At 40.5% G+C, this 16,485-nt stretch overlaps 1 protein-coding gene across 2 annotated transcripts in view; it reads right to left on the bottom strand.

Moving 5' to 3' along the window:
- HENMT1 (HEN methyltransferase 1) overlaps positions 1-16,485 on the bottom strand; it is a 436,221-nt gene that overhangs the window by 87,331 nt on the left and 332,405 nt on the right. For both annotated transcript variants that reach the window (XM_069232403.1, XM_069232404.1), the window contains exon 5: positions 10,165-10,347. In XM_069232403.1, coding sequence (XP_069088504.1) covers positions 10,165-10,347 — 183 coding nt within the window. The remainder of the gene's footprint in view (positions 1-10,164; positions 10,348-16,485) is intronic.

Below are 16,485 nucleotides of genomic sequence, written 5' to 3'. Positions count from 1 at the left end.
GTTGGATGCAGGGACTTCATGGCATTGTGCTGCCCCCACCCAAACTTGGAGCTCCTGCCCCACCCACTCCTTGCCAGCCACTGTTTAAGTCCATGCTCCTGCTCCCTCATTACAGCCATGTGTAACTGTTGTTCTGCCACTGCCCTTTCTACCTGCCTTGAACAGTTAGCTTGCAGCCCCACCCACCTCCTGCTTACCCTCTATTGTCATGTCCATGCACCAGCCACCTCCCTCCTGCCCTGCATTGTTCGATATGCTTGACGTCCCGGGTCAATCCTTCTGCTTTGCATTGCCCAATTCTATGACCCATCATTGCCCTCCTGTTAGCCTCAGTGCTTAGCTTGATGCCCCCACCCCACCCTCCACTCCCCTTCCCTCCAATCTTTGTGTGCATGCCTCTGCTCCCTCCTTTTTGTCCCTCATGTTCCATGGATCTGCCATAGCCCCTCCTATTTACTCTGAGTGCTTTGTTGAGCTGCTACTGCCCTTCCCACCTGCACAGGATGGTCAGATGGCTCCCTCCTGTCCTCCATGGTCCATTTTGCTACCACTCTCTTCTGCCCTCCATGCTCTGTTGTGCTGCAACTGATGTTCCTGCCTGCTCTGTTGTGAAGCCCTTTCCCCTGCCCTCTGTAGTGTATGTCTAGCACCTACCCCTCCCTTCTGTCATCCAGGGTCCTTTGTACATGCCCCTCCCTCTTGCCCACCATAGCCGTTGTGCTGTCACTAACCCTCCTTCCTGCCATACATGGTCTTTTGTGTTGCCACAGCTCATCCCACCTGCCCTGTGTGGCCAGCTTGCTACCACTGACCCCCTAGCACCTTCCCTCCGTTGTCAGTGCGTATGCCATTACAGTCTCACTGTTGCATTCTATGGTGTGTTGTGCTTCCAGTGCCCATCCCACCTGCATTCCATGTTCAGCTTGCTGCTCTTGCTGTTGAGACGGGGCCACTCACCTGAAAAGCAGGATGTCTGCAGGGGCTATGGTATGCCCCCAACTTCCTGGAACACCTCTCGGCACTTCCTGGTGGACACAGAAACCCCAGCAGGTGTCCCAAAAGGAAAGGGGGAGTAAAAGAGAAAGAGACAAAACACTGCTACGTCTTGCCGGTCCAGCCAGGCACCCTGTATCTTCGAGGAGGCAGGTCATTGTTGAAAGAGTGATAGTAGAGTTAGTGCACTGAACTTCCTTTAAACTGAATCTCTCTTTCTGATATGGGCACGGAAGCGGCAGAAGAACACAGGGATGCTCCAGCACTTTTCTTGGATAATAATAACTGTTGGCACAATTACTAACTCTGCATTACCAAAAACCCAAACTGAGTACCATAACAATAAGTACTTTAACACTAGGGCTGGCTTCAGAGATTCACTGTTGCACACTACAGTTAGAACTGTGGTTGCACTTATCATGCACAAGAAAGACAAACAAGGGCATTAATTATATCACATATAACTTTCCTGCATGCATAGGGTTAAACTAAAAGGAACAAAAACAATCCAAGAAATACAAATGTCCACTCTGGGTTCAAACAGTTAGGGTGGCACAGTTTTTTTTTTTTTTTTCTGTGTTTGTGAAAAACCCTTCAAAAAGTAAATTCCTCAAACCTGAAACACAGGCATGAATGACACAATTTAAATCCAAGAGTTATGATATTAGAGAAAGAAAAGTCGTAAATGCTCTTTTAAAATTGCACTGTCACTTATTGTAGCACTTGAGCTCAAGCATATTTCCTGAAGCACATTTAGTGACTACAATAATAATGTAGAATGTTCAGAAATGCATTTGTCTCTTCAAGATAAGCACTCTGTCAAAATACGAGGTCTGAAATACACCAGCTGTTCTAGGAAAGCGCGGCGCTCAAAGAACAAACTCCCTGGAGAATACTAGTCACTTAGCTGCAGTCTTTTCCGGAGTGCTGGAGGAATGCCTGGTGTCAGCTAGTACAGGAATGAAGAAAAGAATTGCCTCAAAAGTCCTGAATACGAGGATGGCAGCAGGGGCTGGACTGCCAAATCAGATGCTGAGATCATGAAGCAAACCAAAGCCAAGCAGGGAGGCATGCTTCACTCTGCTATTTATAGCCAATCAGGAAAGCAGTTGAGTTTCCACATGTGGAAGAGTCACCTCGCCCAGTTAGAAGCACATGTCTACACCTGCTCACATTAGCAAACAAGCACTGGTAAAACAAGCATTGATAAAAACCAATTGTGTAACACAGCACATTATGTTTACTTAAAAACATGAAGGTTTAACCAAGAACAGATATATGATTTAACTCTAATCCCTGGGGATGTTGACAGATAACGCAGGAGGCACCTTGGGGATTCCTGACACCTGCCCTTTCCCTTGTCCCCTGCCTCCTGACTTCCATGTGCAGGCCCCTATCCCATACCTCCTGCCTTGTCTGGTCTATTGTCATGCCACCTCCCTCATGCCCTTCATGGTCCGTTATGCTGCAACTATCCCTCCTGTTTGTCCGGTATGGTCAGCTTGCTGCCCTTGCCTCTTTCCCATCTGCTCTCTCGTCCATGTGCATGGCCCTGTCCCCTCCCTATTGCTTTCCATGGTCTGTTTTGCTGGACTGCTGTCCCACTTGCCCAGTGTGGTGCATTGTGCTGCTGCAAACCCTTATACCTGCCGTGTAAGATCCGATTGGCGTCCCAGCCCATGTCTCTCCTGCCCTCTGTTATCAGAGTCCATGTCCCTACGCCATTCCTCCTTCCCTCCATGATCCAATGTACCATACTTGCCAACATTTTGAACTTGGTAAGAGGAAGATTTTGGAAAAAACTAATCTGAGGAATTGCTTTTCCCCATTGATTTACATTGAAAAAGAGGATATTTTATGAAAGAGACAAATAAAATAAAGCCCTTTTTGGCTTAAAAACATCAGGAGCCTACTGCCTAAATCGGATCTGTATGGCTAAACTGCCACTGCTTCTTCGTTCTGCTCTCAATGGTCTGTTATATTGCCACAGCCTCTCTTGCCTGTCCTGCATAGCTGGTTTGTTGCCCTGCTCCCCTTTCCTCTGCCTCCATGGTCCGTTGCGCTGCCACTGCCCAGCGAGAGCTACTTGTTGCTTCTGCACCGACCTCCCTGCCCTCATTTATCCAAGTCAGCGCCCCTGGCCTCTGCCTCCCCACAGTATTGTAATGATGTAATACCTAAAGCATTTCCTTTAGAAATTGTAACAATGAGAGGGTCTTGTTCCCATAGACATTATGGTTAGTGCTCTAAAAAACTAAATTGAGGATCTATTTTCTGAATTCTCAAATAGCGACAAAGCACTTTTAAATTATTTTATCTATTAAATATTTTTTATCCAGTTTATCACTTGATTATATGTTACACTTAGGGGAAAGAATGTGGCATTACCGTCAAAGCTGGAGACTTTGCAACCTGGGAACCAGGTTCGAGTTTCGGCATCAATGTAACATCTTTTGATTCTGGGCAAACCACTTAATGTCCCCATGCCTAACGCCCAAAATGAATGTGTCCTTGTGTAATGTAACTGATGCTCATGTAAAGCACTCCAAAGCCTTCGTGTCGAGTCTGTGCTATATATAACTGCACAAAAACAAGAAAAAGAAGTGGTTTGCACACTTCTGTCACTTGGTTATACATGTGCTACATTTGGGTGATATTTGTGCTACATTTGGGCTCTTTTTTCTCTGGTGGCCATCTTGAGAGACTTATTTGTTATGAAGCTTCCTAATCTCCTCATTCACTGCAGTAGCCTCAGTATAAAATGCTTTCAGTTTTCCACTTCGATTTCATCAAGATGGCGTTCAGGTGTGCCACACTTTTGGCATCAATTAGCACGCTACGTGCTGATTAGAACACTGTAGTAAACTGCTGATCAGAAGGGAGTTAACTGGCAGTCTGCTGCTGGTGTTGAAAGTGCATGTTTCAGTCTACATGTCAGAATGTTTTAAAGAAATAGAAGAGGAACATATTTGATAACTCACTTTAAATGTTTTCTTTCTACAGCAATAACCATAATTTCTATGACAAAATGAAACCCCTCATTTTTTTCCTTTCTAAATTAAATGTTTTACGTTATACCAGTTTGATTCAATCAAGAAGACTTCAGGTGTGCCACACTTTTTTCATAAATAAAACTGTTAGCGCTCTAGTTGTTCTTCGAACACCCTGGGAGGCTGCAGTAGAACACAAGGGAATCAACTGACAGGTTGCTCCTGTTAGAAGTACATGTTTTACTGAGAATGTCAGACTTCATTCTCATATGGCTTAGAACTATAGTGTGAATTTACAGAAAATTTGCTTTTATTTGAGCTTCTGCAACACCTACCTTATCCTCTATGGGAAAATCATGAGAAAGCAGTTTTCTCTCAAATATGATTTATCAAATCCCAGCAGAAGGCTTTTTCACAGGGTAAAATCACCTTAGAACACATCACACTTTCTAAAATTAGTATGGTACCATCAACAAATGACTTATATTGTAATTAAAACCTGTTATCACCCTTTATATGTTCTCCTTTTTGTGACCCTCAAAACCTGCTATTCTCTACAATGCATTTCAATGGGGACCAGCCTCGCAGTCCTGTAAGTGCTACCACAGCATGTTGTCTATGTTGTGGCCACACAATAAATGGAGTGGCCCATTTGGGACTCTCGTATAAATGCCCTTTGGGCTCTGGGTAGGCTCACTCTGCCCACCTACATATTTATTTTAAATCATTTTCAAGACACATGGACCATGTCCTTGAGTCTTGTAATGGCTTCCAAAACATATTGTTCATATTATCACCAACCAAACAGGATTGACTTAAATTGGCCTGTCAGAGCATATCTGAACACCAACTGTCCAGATATACAAAAAAACTTTTCCTTTAGTATCTCAAAAACTACTGAACAGATTTATAATAAAATAACAAAAAGTTTCTGGACGAAGAGCTATCTTCCTGCCAAATTTGGTGTAATTCCATGCAGTGGTTCTGGCTGTAGTCGTGATCAAAATCCCTATGGGAATTAACATGGGGAACACACTTTTTTGACCCTCCCTTTTTCGGGGCCTCTCGCTTGAAGAATCACCCCGAAACTTACCATGCACAGTAAGACACAGAAGGGCACTTTTCTTAGTAAATTTCGTGAAGATTCGTCAAACGACGTCAAAGTTATAGGTAAGTCAAATATCCCATTTCCCATGAAAACTAGGTCCTCACTATAACCATTACGCCAGTAGGTAATATATTAATTCATATATATATATATAAATATTACCTACTGGCAGTTTCTATTAAAAAAAGTTGTTTGACTTGCCTATATCTTTGGCACCATTTGATTAATCTTTACGAAATTTTCCAAAAAAAAGTGTGCCCAAGAATCTTGTTGTGCATGGAAAGCTTTGGGATTATCTGTGAAGTGGGGATGAGAAAAAGGTGAGGGAGTAAAAAAAAAAGTGTGTTTCCCATTTAAATTCCCATAGGGATTTTCAACACGACTACAGTCCAAACCGCTGGATGGAATTACACCAAATTTGGCAGAAAGGTAGTTTTTGGTTCGGAGAGAAGCCTTTTTGTTATATGGTGTGAATCCATTCAGTAGTTTGGTAGATATTAAAGGGGAAACCAAATGTATATATCTAGAGGCACGAACACTTGCAAATCCTCCCAATCTCGTGCAGAGATGTGGCTGGCTGTCAGCACTTCAAACAAGAAGTTACTGGGGGCATACTTGTTGTAATTATGAAGGAGGAAGGTGCATGGGTCCCCCCTCCAAGGGCTTTGAAAAGCCCTACGATCACCACCTCACTAGGGTTACATGTAAAATACGTGCAGGGGACTGCCTCCCCCCTCCCAGGCCCTGGGGACTGCCACTTCCTTGCGGTAACAACAAGGAAATAAGCAAGGGGGACCGCCACGCCCCTGACTGGCTCCTGCTACCTCCAAAGGTGCCCACCCTCAGGAGGTAGCTGTTTGCTTTTGCTTGGTGGGAGCTGTGAAAGTGGAAAGCAGAGATTTCATCTATTGCGAAGGACAAAGACATTCTATTGGACTTTAACTCCCCTCTATGATTATTTGTGGGGCTTCTTGCCTAAGGAAAGTAACTTTCATCAGTGAACAAGAATGCATCATGAAGCAAAGGCATTTAATCAGGAACACAGGGTTTCTGAAAACAGTACATTCTTTGAAATTGAAAACTTAAATACGGAAGATTAGTATTTAAGTCGGATTAGTCTATAGGGACCAGATTGTTCCACTGAGTTGTGAAGAGTATTTGTTTTATCTTTTTCTCTGCTATGGAGCAATTTCTTCATTGACCTTAGATTGTTGTCTTCTCATTTATTTGGTCCTTCTTGCTTTTTTAACTGGATGACATTGTATGATTGTGGTTGTGTGCATGAGAGTCCTTTAGTTTATTATGTCCCAGGAGATATAGGATTTTGTATAATATGTATCTATTTAAATAAATGACACTATATATTGTAGAACATAATAACTGATATGAGAAATATATAAATATGAATATATTTTGAAACTTTTGGCTTGAAATATTTTTTTAAGAATTCTGTCTGTTCGGATCCATTGATGACGGTGGGTTGTTTTGATTTTGTAGATTTATTTCCCTGTCCCACTTCATATCATGTAGTTGGGGAACCCTTGTTTTGTTTGAGATTTCATTCGATCCCTGCCTTAGGAGCGCAGGGACCTTGATGCTATCCCTGCAGTCCCTTCCATTAAAAAAAAACAAAAAAACAGAAGTACTTGTTTCTGGAAACTATAAATCATCCAAGTGTGTTTTCTAAGCAGTTGCACACTGATGAATTATCTGATGAAGACGCAGGAGGAACAATTACAATGGCATAGTTAGAGACACACAACACCACTGGAGACATTACCTCAGCGTCCTGTAAGGAGCTGTTATACAGGAGATACACTATACGAACACCCAGCAAGGTAGCATTTACTAACTAGCCAGTAGAAAGTACTCCCGTTGGGTAGACATTCGGCACATAATTCTGGCCTCTTCTTGGAAAAATATGCAGGGCAGGATTCACTCTTGCACGATGCTCATTTCATAGAAATAAAACCTCAATGGTAAAGAGGTGATCTAGTTGAAGCTTCACTCTGTAAAGTACTAATTATCTAAATTTCATGCGCATGGTGAAGACAAAGCAAGTGTTTTTGTCTGCATTTCAACCTTGAAAAATTACCTCTAAACCTGGATGAAGGTGTTTGCATCCCTGCCATGGATGACCAAAGACCATGCGTGGCGCTGGGTGGTTAAAAGGGGTTGGCCAAAAGGCCTGGCTGCAGCCATCGCCCGCTGTACACAGCTGAAGGCTGTGTGTGGTACAGCGTTGGATGGTTATTGAGGGTTGCCCGCAGGTCCTGGCCACAGGTCAGTGAGCGGCAGTGGCTGCATTAAGGTATAGTAATTCAGATTACTTTACGTTAAAAAACTATGGAAGTTCACTGAAAAAAACTAAGGTTACAGGGACGTTGTAGTTAGGAAATAGATTTATTTTTTTAAAACACCGAAATCCACTTAAGTGTACAAAATTATAGAAATTCACTTGCTATAGTTACTGTTATTTCATGTAACTATAACTTGCGCCCTAAGGTAACTGTAACTGGCACCCTCACCATGCACTGCTAATTACCCCACATATTACAGCACTCATGGCATCTTTGATAACATCATTGATAATATCACAGACACGTTTGCAGTAAAATTATTGATGAGAAAACTGTGCATGGCAGGGGCATGAGTAATAGTTACCTTAGGACCGAACTACAACGTCCCTGTAACCTTGTTTTTTTTAAGTGAATTTCTATGTTATTTCCTAACCATAATGTCTTTGTAACTTTTCAGTAAAAAAAAAAAAAACATATATATATATGTATGTATATATATATAAAAACCAATGGGGAGGTATAATTATCCCTTTTATTGTTTATCCATTTTACTGTTTAGCAAAAATGGAGAATGGAGACATTAAAAACACATCAGAAATTAAGTTTGTTTAAAAAATACATGGTGCTGAAAAGTAGCTTCAGTTTTTAGTAACAAGGATGCTGCCCACTGAAAAAGTAACTTTGAAAACCATGTAATGTATCACTGAGACCCTCTGGCCAAAACATAGTTTCAAATCCTCTTATCTATTATTAAGTGATGGTCAGTTAGCAATCATATATATTTTGAATGTATTATTTATAATTTGAATTACCTATGATCGTTCACTAAACGTTTGTGAGAGATGCAATGTGTGCAGCTTAATTTTCTTAATATTACAGCTGCAGCATGCTAGATGAAACAGCCTTGCTAAACGCATTGCAACAACTGCTGAAAAGCCCAAATAGTGTTTCTGGCTTTTTTGTATTTTCTGCAAAGTTAACCAGCCCTGTAACCATAGTATACAGCAGCCCTAAATATCTAATTTTAGGTGTCATTCCTTACAGTAGTACTGCTCCACATAAATATTTCAAGTTCTCTGATCTTATCTTTGAAAAACAAAAAAAAATGTAAAAGTCGCATTAACACATTTTGCTACCTTGATCGGTAGGCCAGTCATCTATCTCCTATAGACTGATGCCCTCACAGTTTCGCAAAGCAGGAGATATTGGCCACCAGCAAAATACCCGGTTTGGGATCCTACAGCTCAAGTACAGCTCACTGACTCCAAACTCCTGGAACAAATGCACCCACTATGCCCTAGTCTAATACCCCTTCCTTAGAACATAATCATCACTTCAATACATTAGTCTAAACTTCATTATGATGATGATACTGCATGTGGTTTATACCATTTGCCTATAATTTTGCAAGTGTATTCCCAGACATGGGCCCAGTGCTCAATTGTGCCACTGGAACCAAGCTACATCTGACTGACGAGCCACAATCGGGTGCAAAACCTACCTTGGGTTGCTTGTGTTCTAGTACAGGCAGAACCTGGCCAGGCAGTTCAGGCTGGACTGTTCTTTTGGAGCAGGGTCAAGACTGATTTGCATATGGCTGGGTCCAAAGTCAGGTGGCATGGTGGGCAAAAGAACAATGGGTTGAAATGCTACCCTGAGTGGTGGATTGCCAGCGGTTAGACTTATTGCAAGTATTCCTCCCATGTTTGATGGAAATCTGTTAAGTATCAAGACTGCCCCGATGCGGGTCCCATGCTCACTGTAACACTGGAGCTAAGCTGCACCCGACTAATGAGCCCCAAACACAGCAAAATTGGTCTTGGGCTGCTCGTGTTCTGGTTCAGGGAGGACCTAGCCTGGCTGTTTGGGCTAGGCGGTTCCTATTGGAGCATGATCCAGACTGATTTGCATATGGCTGGGTGAAACTCAGGTGGCATGGCAGGCAAAAGAACGATGGGTTGGAATGCTAGCCCGAGCGATTGCCAGTGGTTAGACATATTGCAAGCACTCCTCCCATCAACTTGTATGTGTTTGATATAAGTTTGTTACCACATACCTGTGCAGAGTACTACTCCTACCTATGGTAATGACACCCGTGTAATTTACGCTGTTCATGTTATTTAAATTGGTGTGTAATACAACACGATTTGCTGTACTTTATGTTAATGTGTACTTTAAGTTGTTCTTTGTAATGTGCACCCTAGTTGCCGAAGTGCATCTTTTGCCTCTGCAGTTACTTGATTTTTAGGATATATCCATCCTAGGTGTCTTTGCCAACCTTTATAGTGTAACGGCAATGTATGATATTTTTGACTGAATTCGGTCCTATGGCAACAGGGCCTGCTCTCGGCAAAAACTCAAACTAAAACATTACATGGGATCAGAAACTGTGGTTACACTCTGATTAAAACACATTTCTTTCTCATTCAAACATATTTCATTATCACAAATGAAATCTAATTGCTTGAAAAATTAAGCCTGCTTGTCTTAGAAAATTAATTAATACCATAGACATTTAGTATTGTCTATATATATAAATTATCAACAAGAATCTTGTAAAACACAAAATATCGTTCATCCCCGATTTTATTTATTTAAATTCTCAAACTGGAGCTAAGCCAATCACGTGCGAGTCATCAAACCATAACAATACTATTTAATAAGAACACAAATGTCACTCTATTATTTCTTTTAGCACTCAAAATGTCCACATGTGCACAATACCATTATATGGGATATATATTAAAGTATACGTAAAAATGTAGGGACCTACCAGCATTGAAACTCTTCTCTTTTCCATTCAAACTTGTGGTCTGGATGCCTGAATAATGTCAATTTTGGAAGCAAGTGATTATATTCAAAGTTTGGAGTGCTGATAATCACCCGTACTGGAGCCATAAAACCAAATACCACTTCTGGAAACATTTCCAATTCTTTCGACTCCAGATGCTCTATTCTACAAAGTGAAAGAAAGCCCATGTAACTGTGCAGCACCACTGCCAAATACAGCCTTGTGAAAGAATAATTGTTAGTACTAGGTGTTGAGAAACAAGAGCACTGGGTGAGTCTTTTTCGATAGTGCACACTACAAACTCAATTGCCTCTAGGAACTACCAACTTTCATAAAATAACTGGGGCACAGGTAGACTAAATGATCTGCCTAGTATTAGTGCTGGAGGAAATGTTCATTTTCCTATACGCAGAACGTGGATGCGAAACTGAAGGCAATTTCACAGTTCCTACATTCGCCTCCCAGAGACAGGAAAAAAGAGAGGAAAACAAAAAAAAATGCCCTCCATACCAATAATTTCTTTTACTGGGCATTGAAGAATTCAAGAGACGAGAAATTGTCCAGTCGCCTGGCATAGTTAGGGGCCGGCAAGTGTAATTAATCTAATGGTAATCACATTAAGTTAATTACAATGGCTGGTCCCACACAGTGCACTTCAAAGGAACTTACACAGCTGGAGATCTTGAGGATGATTACCACCTGCCAGAAAAACCAGCAGGCAGGCGCTGCACACAGACGTACCTGCTCGAGAGGTACTTTGAAGTACAATGTGGTGTGCTGGGAAAACATATTGGCCTTAATGGAGTTAGTATTAGGATAAATGCATTGTGCAGGCCCTCACATTGGCTTTAACAAGCATTGGCAAAGACAACAGGTCTCACCTTTAAGACTATTGGCTCTGCCATTGCCTTTTGTTCCTTCTGTAGAGCATTGGCATTGCTGATGCAAGACTGCTGTGGAGCATGGCTAAACAAAAAAGAATTAAAAAAGACTATGATCCATCCAGCACTTTTACAGTAGTAAAAAAAAAAAAAGATTAAAGAAAAGGAACATTAGCCTTCCTTTTAGTCACACTGCAAAGCATCTGCACTGCTGTACAGCATAGCTCCAAAACATTGCCAGAGCCAACAGCGGCTTTGAAAATGCTTATTCAGACATGCTGGTTCATCAAAAGCAGTGGCGTTCCAATATTAATTTACAAATAACCTACAAACCCCTCTTGGCAATCAAGGTCCAAACAACAGAAGCGGTTGTTTGTGGTGCATGGACTGCCTCTTTAGATACCCTCAGCTTTGGTAACTCGTTTTTTAAAGTGTCTGACTGCATATGGCATGGATCGTTTATGGATCATTCATCGTCAGTACCTGCCCTTGATGGGGAATGTGGTTTCAAAACTGCAAACTGGAAAACTAGAAGGGAGAAAAATTACTTAAGTCAAATGTTCGAGGGAGCTTCCAGACTGCCCGGTACAAGAAACAGCACTAATCCCAAGGGAAGCAGAGGGAGTCAGGGACATTTGCCAGTCTGCACTGGGATCGCAATAACACTTTGGAAATGGGAGTGAGTGTATCACAATCTGCAGTAGACTGACTAAACCTTGATGGTGTGGAAGGCACCTCCGATGGGGGCTTGTGGTTTGGGGATGGGTGAGACCACCACCTCAGAACTGAGGGAGGAGGTAGCAAATAGAAGCCTCTAGATAGATAGATAGATCGAAAGTTACCAAAAATCCAGGGATGTGTTCACACACAGTAGAAGGCCCTTCACCAAAGTTAACTGGTCATATTTCTGTACTGAGAGCCTGATTTAGATATAGGCAGACGAGTTACTCCGTCACAACGGTGCCGGGTATCCCGTCTGCCAAAATTGAAATCCCATGGAATATAATAGGATTTAGATCTCAGCAGACGGGATATCCGTCACCATTGTGACGGAGTAACTCATCCGCCAATATCTAATTCAGGCCCTTAATGAAGTGAAATCTTTACCCAGACAGTATTAACATGAGTAATAATGACAAAGTAATTAATTTAAACTATCAAATGTACTGCATAATTTGGCTTCTCACGGCATAATTAAGTCTATCCTGCTGCATAATTTGGTGCTCCCCAGTTGCATAATTCCAGCGGTGTTGGTGATAATGCACCGGTATGCAGAAGGCTGACTAGCACAGTGCAATGAATGGAGAGTTGAAGGGGGGGGGCCCCCAGTGGACCAAGAGCCCATCTGAGCTCTCGGATTAGGTAGCAACTGCCGGGTGCAATAAAAAAAGTGGGAGCTGTTTAGTAATCTTGGGGGCTCGAACTCTTAAAGGAGGGTGGGAATGTTACTTAGCAATAATGATAAAGTAATAATTAATATTACCTCTGCTCAGTAAACAGCCGATTCCTTTACAAAGAACAGTTCTATTTTCAGTGTTGCTAAAGAACCACAGTCGCCTTGCCGCAGAGGAGCTGAGTGCCACCATTTCAGAGCCAGTTCCTGTGAAGGACTCACTCACTCCCTCCTTCAATTTCATGACTGACTCCACAGTCCACAAAAATTATCTGATACAAGGCTCCACTGTAGCTCCCGTCGTTCTGTTTTTGACATGGGCTTCTTGATTTTAGAAGTTTAGTTTAAATGCTATAAAGCAAACATTCAGGGGTGGCGCCAAAATTCGCGTAGTTTCCCTTCACGTAATTAAGTGGCATTCTGTAAATATAACGAATTACACAAAATGCGAATCCATCATTTACCCAATATTTTACCATGAAATGCATCCTTGCATCACTTTGACACGAGGTCACATTTTGTGCTAAAAAATACACAAAAAACAGGTTCCATGAGCAAAAGCAGCTCGCAGTATGGTTGTTTGTGCTGTTCTGTGCTCGTACGCTATACTTTTTCCACAAACTGCGGCAACATTAAACAAGTATGTAATGGTGTAATCTTTGGAAAGATGCAGAATGCAAACTCTCGAATTAAAGCATTTCATGTTGGAGTAATGTTCTAGCTCGAGAAAGTAAATGGGAAATTCCTGGCAACTCCAAAGCTGGTACTGCCCATGTTCAACCACGACCTATACCTGAGATATTACAGCAAATCCACTGCCTACCAGCCTCAAAAGCGGCATCAGTGGTTGAGCGATGAAGGTTTTAGCAGGCTAGAAGATTGGTACCAGAAACAACTTATCAACACACTTACCAAAGAGAATAAAGAGGATGGCTCAGCCACTCACTCCCTTTAAGGGGTAAAATCACTTTAATAGTCATCCAAACAATAGTGAACTAAGGAAAAAAAAAACAATACACAAGATACCTAAGTTTGCTATTGTAAAAACATTCTAAAGTTACAGCTGAAAATAGCACAAGAGAAAGGAAGAAACTAAGAACCAACAGAGCTTGTGTTATGATATAGCTCGTCTGCACCAAGGATAATCCATTCTCTGTCCCTGGTACAAAGGTTTTTGCAAATATCTTATAGGATGAAGGGTTCACCATCACAAGAACTGTGATAAACATGGAGTGTAGGTTAAGGGAGAGAGGATGGGACAGGGGCTCGTAATCTGTATCATCACTTCACGAGGTAATCTGTAGGGTGCTAAGGCCGCATGAAGAGCAGCTATGGGTGCATCTGGTACAGTCGCCTTTAAAAGGCCCAGAGAAGGATTTAGGTGTGCAAATTAAGAGGCACAATTGTTAGTCACGATTTGGGTGGTTCTTGGGGGACCCACAATCACTCATGACTTTTACAGTAGTACTACAAAAGCACAACAAAATTCTATTCACAAATCTACAAGTGTAAATCTCCATCTCCACCTCTCTATCTTTTCTATGGGGAGTTTTCTACTTAGTTGTAAATGAGGGAGGAGGAGTGGCAGGAAAAAAGGGGTATATTTACTACTAAATGGGAGGTGTTTTAGAAGGAGAAAGGAGAGATTTAGGGAGGGTTGGAAAGGGGTTTACAGTGGGACAGGCATCCACCCTTAAAAAGTGTAAGAAGATTGCTATTCACAAACAGCACTTTTAAAGCTACTACAGCCAAAATGGGTTCTAAAACAGTAATCAGTAATTGGCTCCAACTCAGTGCTGGAGTAAGTCCAGCACCACAGGTGGCCAACCACTGGTAAGGCAAAACCCACCCATGGAAAATAACAGAGGTATGGACTTAAATTCTAACCCCATAATAAATGATATTAAATTAAATTATTTAAGTTGGTAAAAGTGTAAATAAATATAATTTGATGTTAGAAAAATAAAACCTGTTTATTATTTAGTTATAAAATATTTCAACAACCTTTTTCTAATTTATAAATTTAGGTAACAATATTTTTATTGAAATGTAGTTAAATTACTTGTAAATAATTCCACACTTAATTTTTAATAGTTATTAATGCATAATAAAACATAACTTTTTTCTTTATGTGGCAACTTATTTTTTTAATTTAAACTTCTGAAAATATTTATTTAATTTAATATGTTTAAATTAACTAAATATATAATTCAACATTAAGTTAATAGTGCTTTAGCATTTTTAAATTAAATTCTACATTTAAATTAAATATATAAAATAAACGTACAATAATATTTATTATAATAATATTTTACTAATTTTTCAGTTAAATAAAATGTTATACTTTTCCCTATACTTTACCACAAGGAGACGCCATAATAGGCCTGGAGATCTCCCTGTAGTAAATTCTAGGGGAAATGTAAAAAACATGCTGAAATCCTATTACTAGTGAACGATAGGTGATGATGGATTCCATATGTTTGGGAACAAACTTGACATACCTTGCAAATCCTTTTTTATGTATGCCACCATATAATTTTGCCAAGATGCTGACAAATGAAATACTTATTCATTTAAAGGTATTGCTCTGCTATACTTAGTAAATACTTCACATACAATTTATTCTAAGCATTATAGAAGAAAGTTTTGGTCAAAATATTAGCAGCTGCAAAGCTAGGAATAAAAAGTGAGTATAGCATGACAAGCAAAGGGTTTTTTATGAATGCTGTTTGATAAGGTAGTTGGGAAAAGTCTGTTGGTTATTTAAGATAATTTTAGGCACCTGTCCATAATACAAGCATGGGAGGGCGAGTGGGCAAGGAAGGTTAAAATAATTTCAATGTGTCTTAAGCACTATGGCTCCTATGGGGGATACACCTGCCTATTCCTCATAAGAAAACGTGCTTCTAATGTTTAATAAACAACAGAATGAAAAGGCATTTTTAAAGCTCAGACATCAAGAAAGAGTATAATAAAATTAAGTGTGAATGTAAAACACCCAGCAAATGTACACTGAATTGAAACATGGGCATCAAGTGTAACAGAAGCAACACCATTTAAAAAGAGAATACAAATAAATAAATAAATCCAACTTTTTCAGTCCAAAACATTTTTTTGGTTACCATTCAAAGGAAAGACAACAAGTAAATAATCAGGGCATTAATGAAGGTCTTTAACTTCCAGGATGTTATCTGGATTGGAAAGAAGCTTTACACGAAAAGATTACATTAAGGTGAATTTAAACGTATATCAAAATAGATTAGGTATATACAGCTGACTTTAGTGGGGTGTCACTTGAATTATTACAAGACCGAGTAACTGTTTTAGGGTTGGTTATACTTGTACGTATGTGTCACGTTTGTCTCACAGTTTATATCCCAGTAGGTTCTTAAAACAAAGACCGTATATACTTGCTTCATATCTGCAAAAGTATTACACCCATGTCCACCATTAACGGTGTCATAATTTCTCAGTATTTTGTCAGCTGTATATTATGGTTTTGGAAGCAAGGGTTATTGATAAGAGTAAAGGTAATAGGCTATTTCTATTCTTAGGAGATGCCAGAGGATTGTTTGAGACACCTATGCATAGCTTGGAAAGAAGAATCTCAGTCTTGTGGTTTTCATTGTTTTAGATACATTTTTTATTTCAGTCTATGGGGATTTTATGCAATCTAATTTTCTGCAGGTATGGCTTGCAGCTCATCAGTACCTACAAATATTCCTATTTGTTAAGGAGCGTAAATATCTTTAGGGGCCTCCCCCCTAGGGTTCAAGGGTTCTGTGGCTTAGGGACAGGAATAGGAAAACTATAAACTATTCTGGATTGCAAGGTAGATGAGACGATCTTGGTACATCATGCATCATCTGAGTTTTACTAAAGGTCCAGCTCTTTGATCCAATCTTTTTTAATTTTATTAGTGAGGGAGGTATTGAGTTTTTAATATAGTTGTATTTGGCGGAGAAGCCATGTTCTTTAGTCCCCAGTTGAATTAGAGTCATAAGTATATCTAGGGCTGCTTTGTCATCT

Source organism: Pleurodeles waltl, chromosome 4_2, assembly GCF_031143425.1.
Source record: "Pleurodeles waltl isolate 20211129_DDA chromosome 4_2, aPleWal1.hap1.20221129, whole genome shotgun sequence".
NCBI lineage: Eukaryota > Metazoa > Chordata > Amphibia > Caudata > Salamandridae > Pleurodeles > Pleurodeles waltl.
The sequence above is the reverse complement of the archived record's forward strand: the minus strand, read 5'-3'. Positions and strand labels throughout refer to the sequence as shown.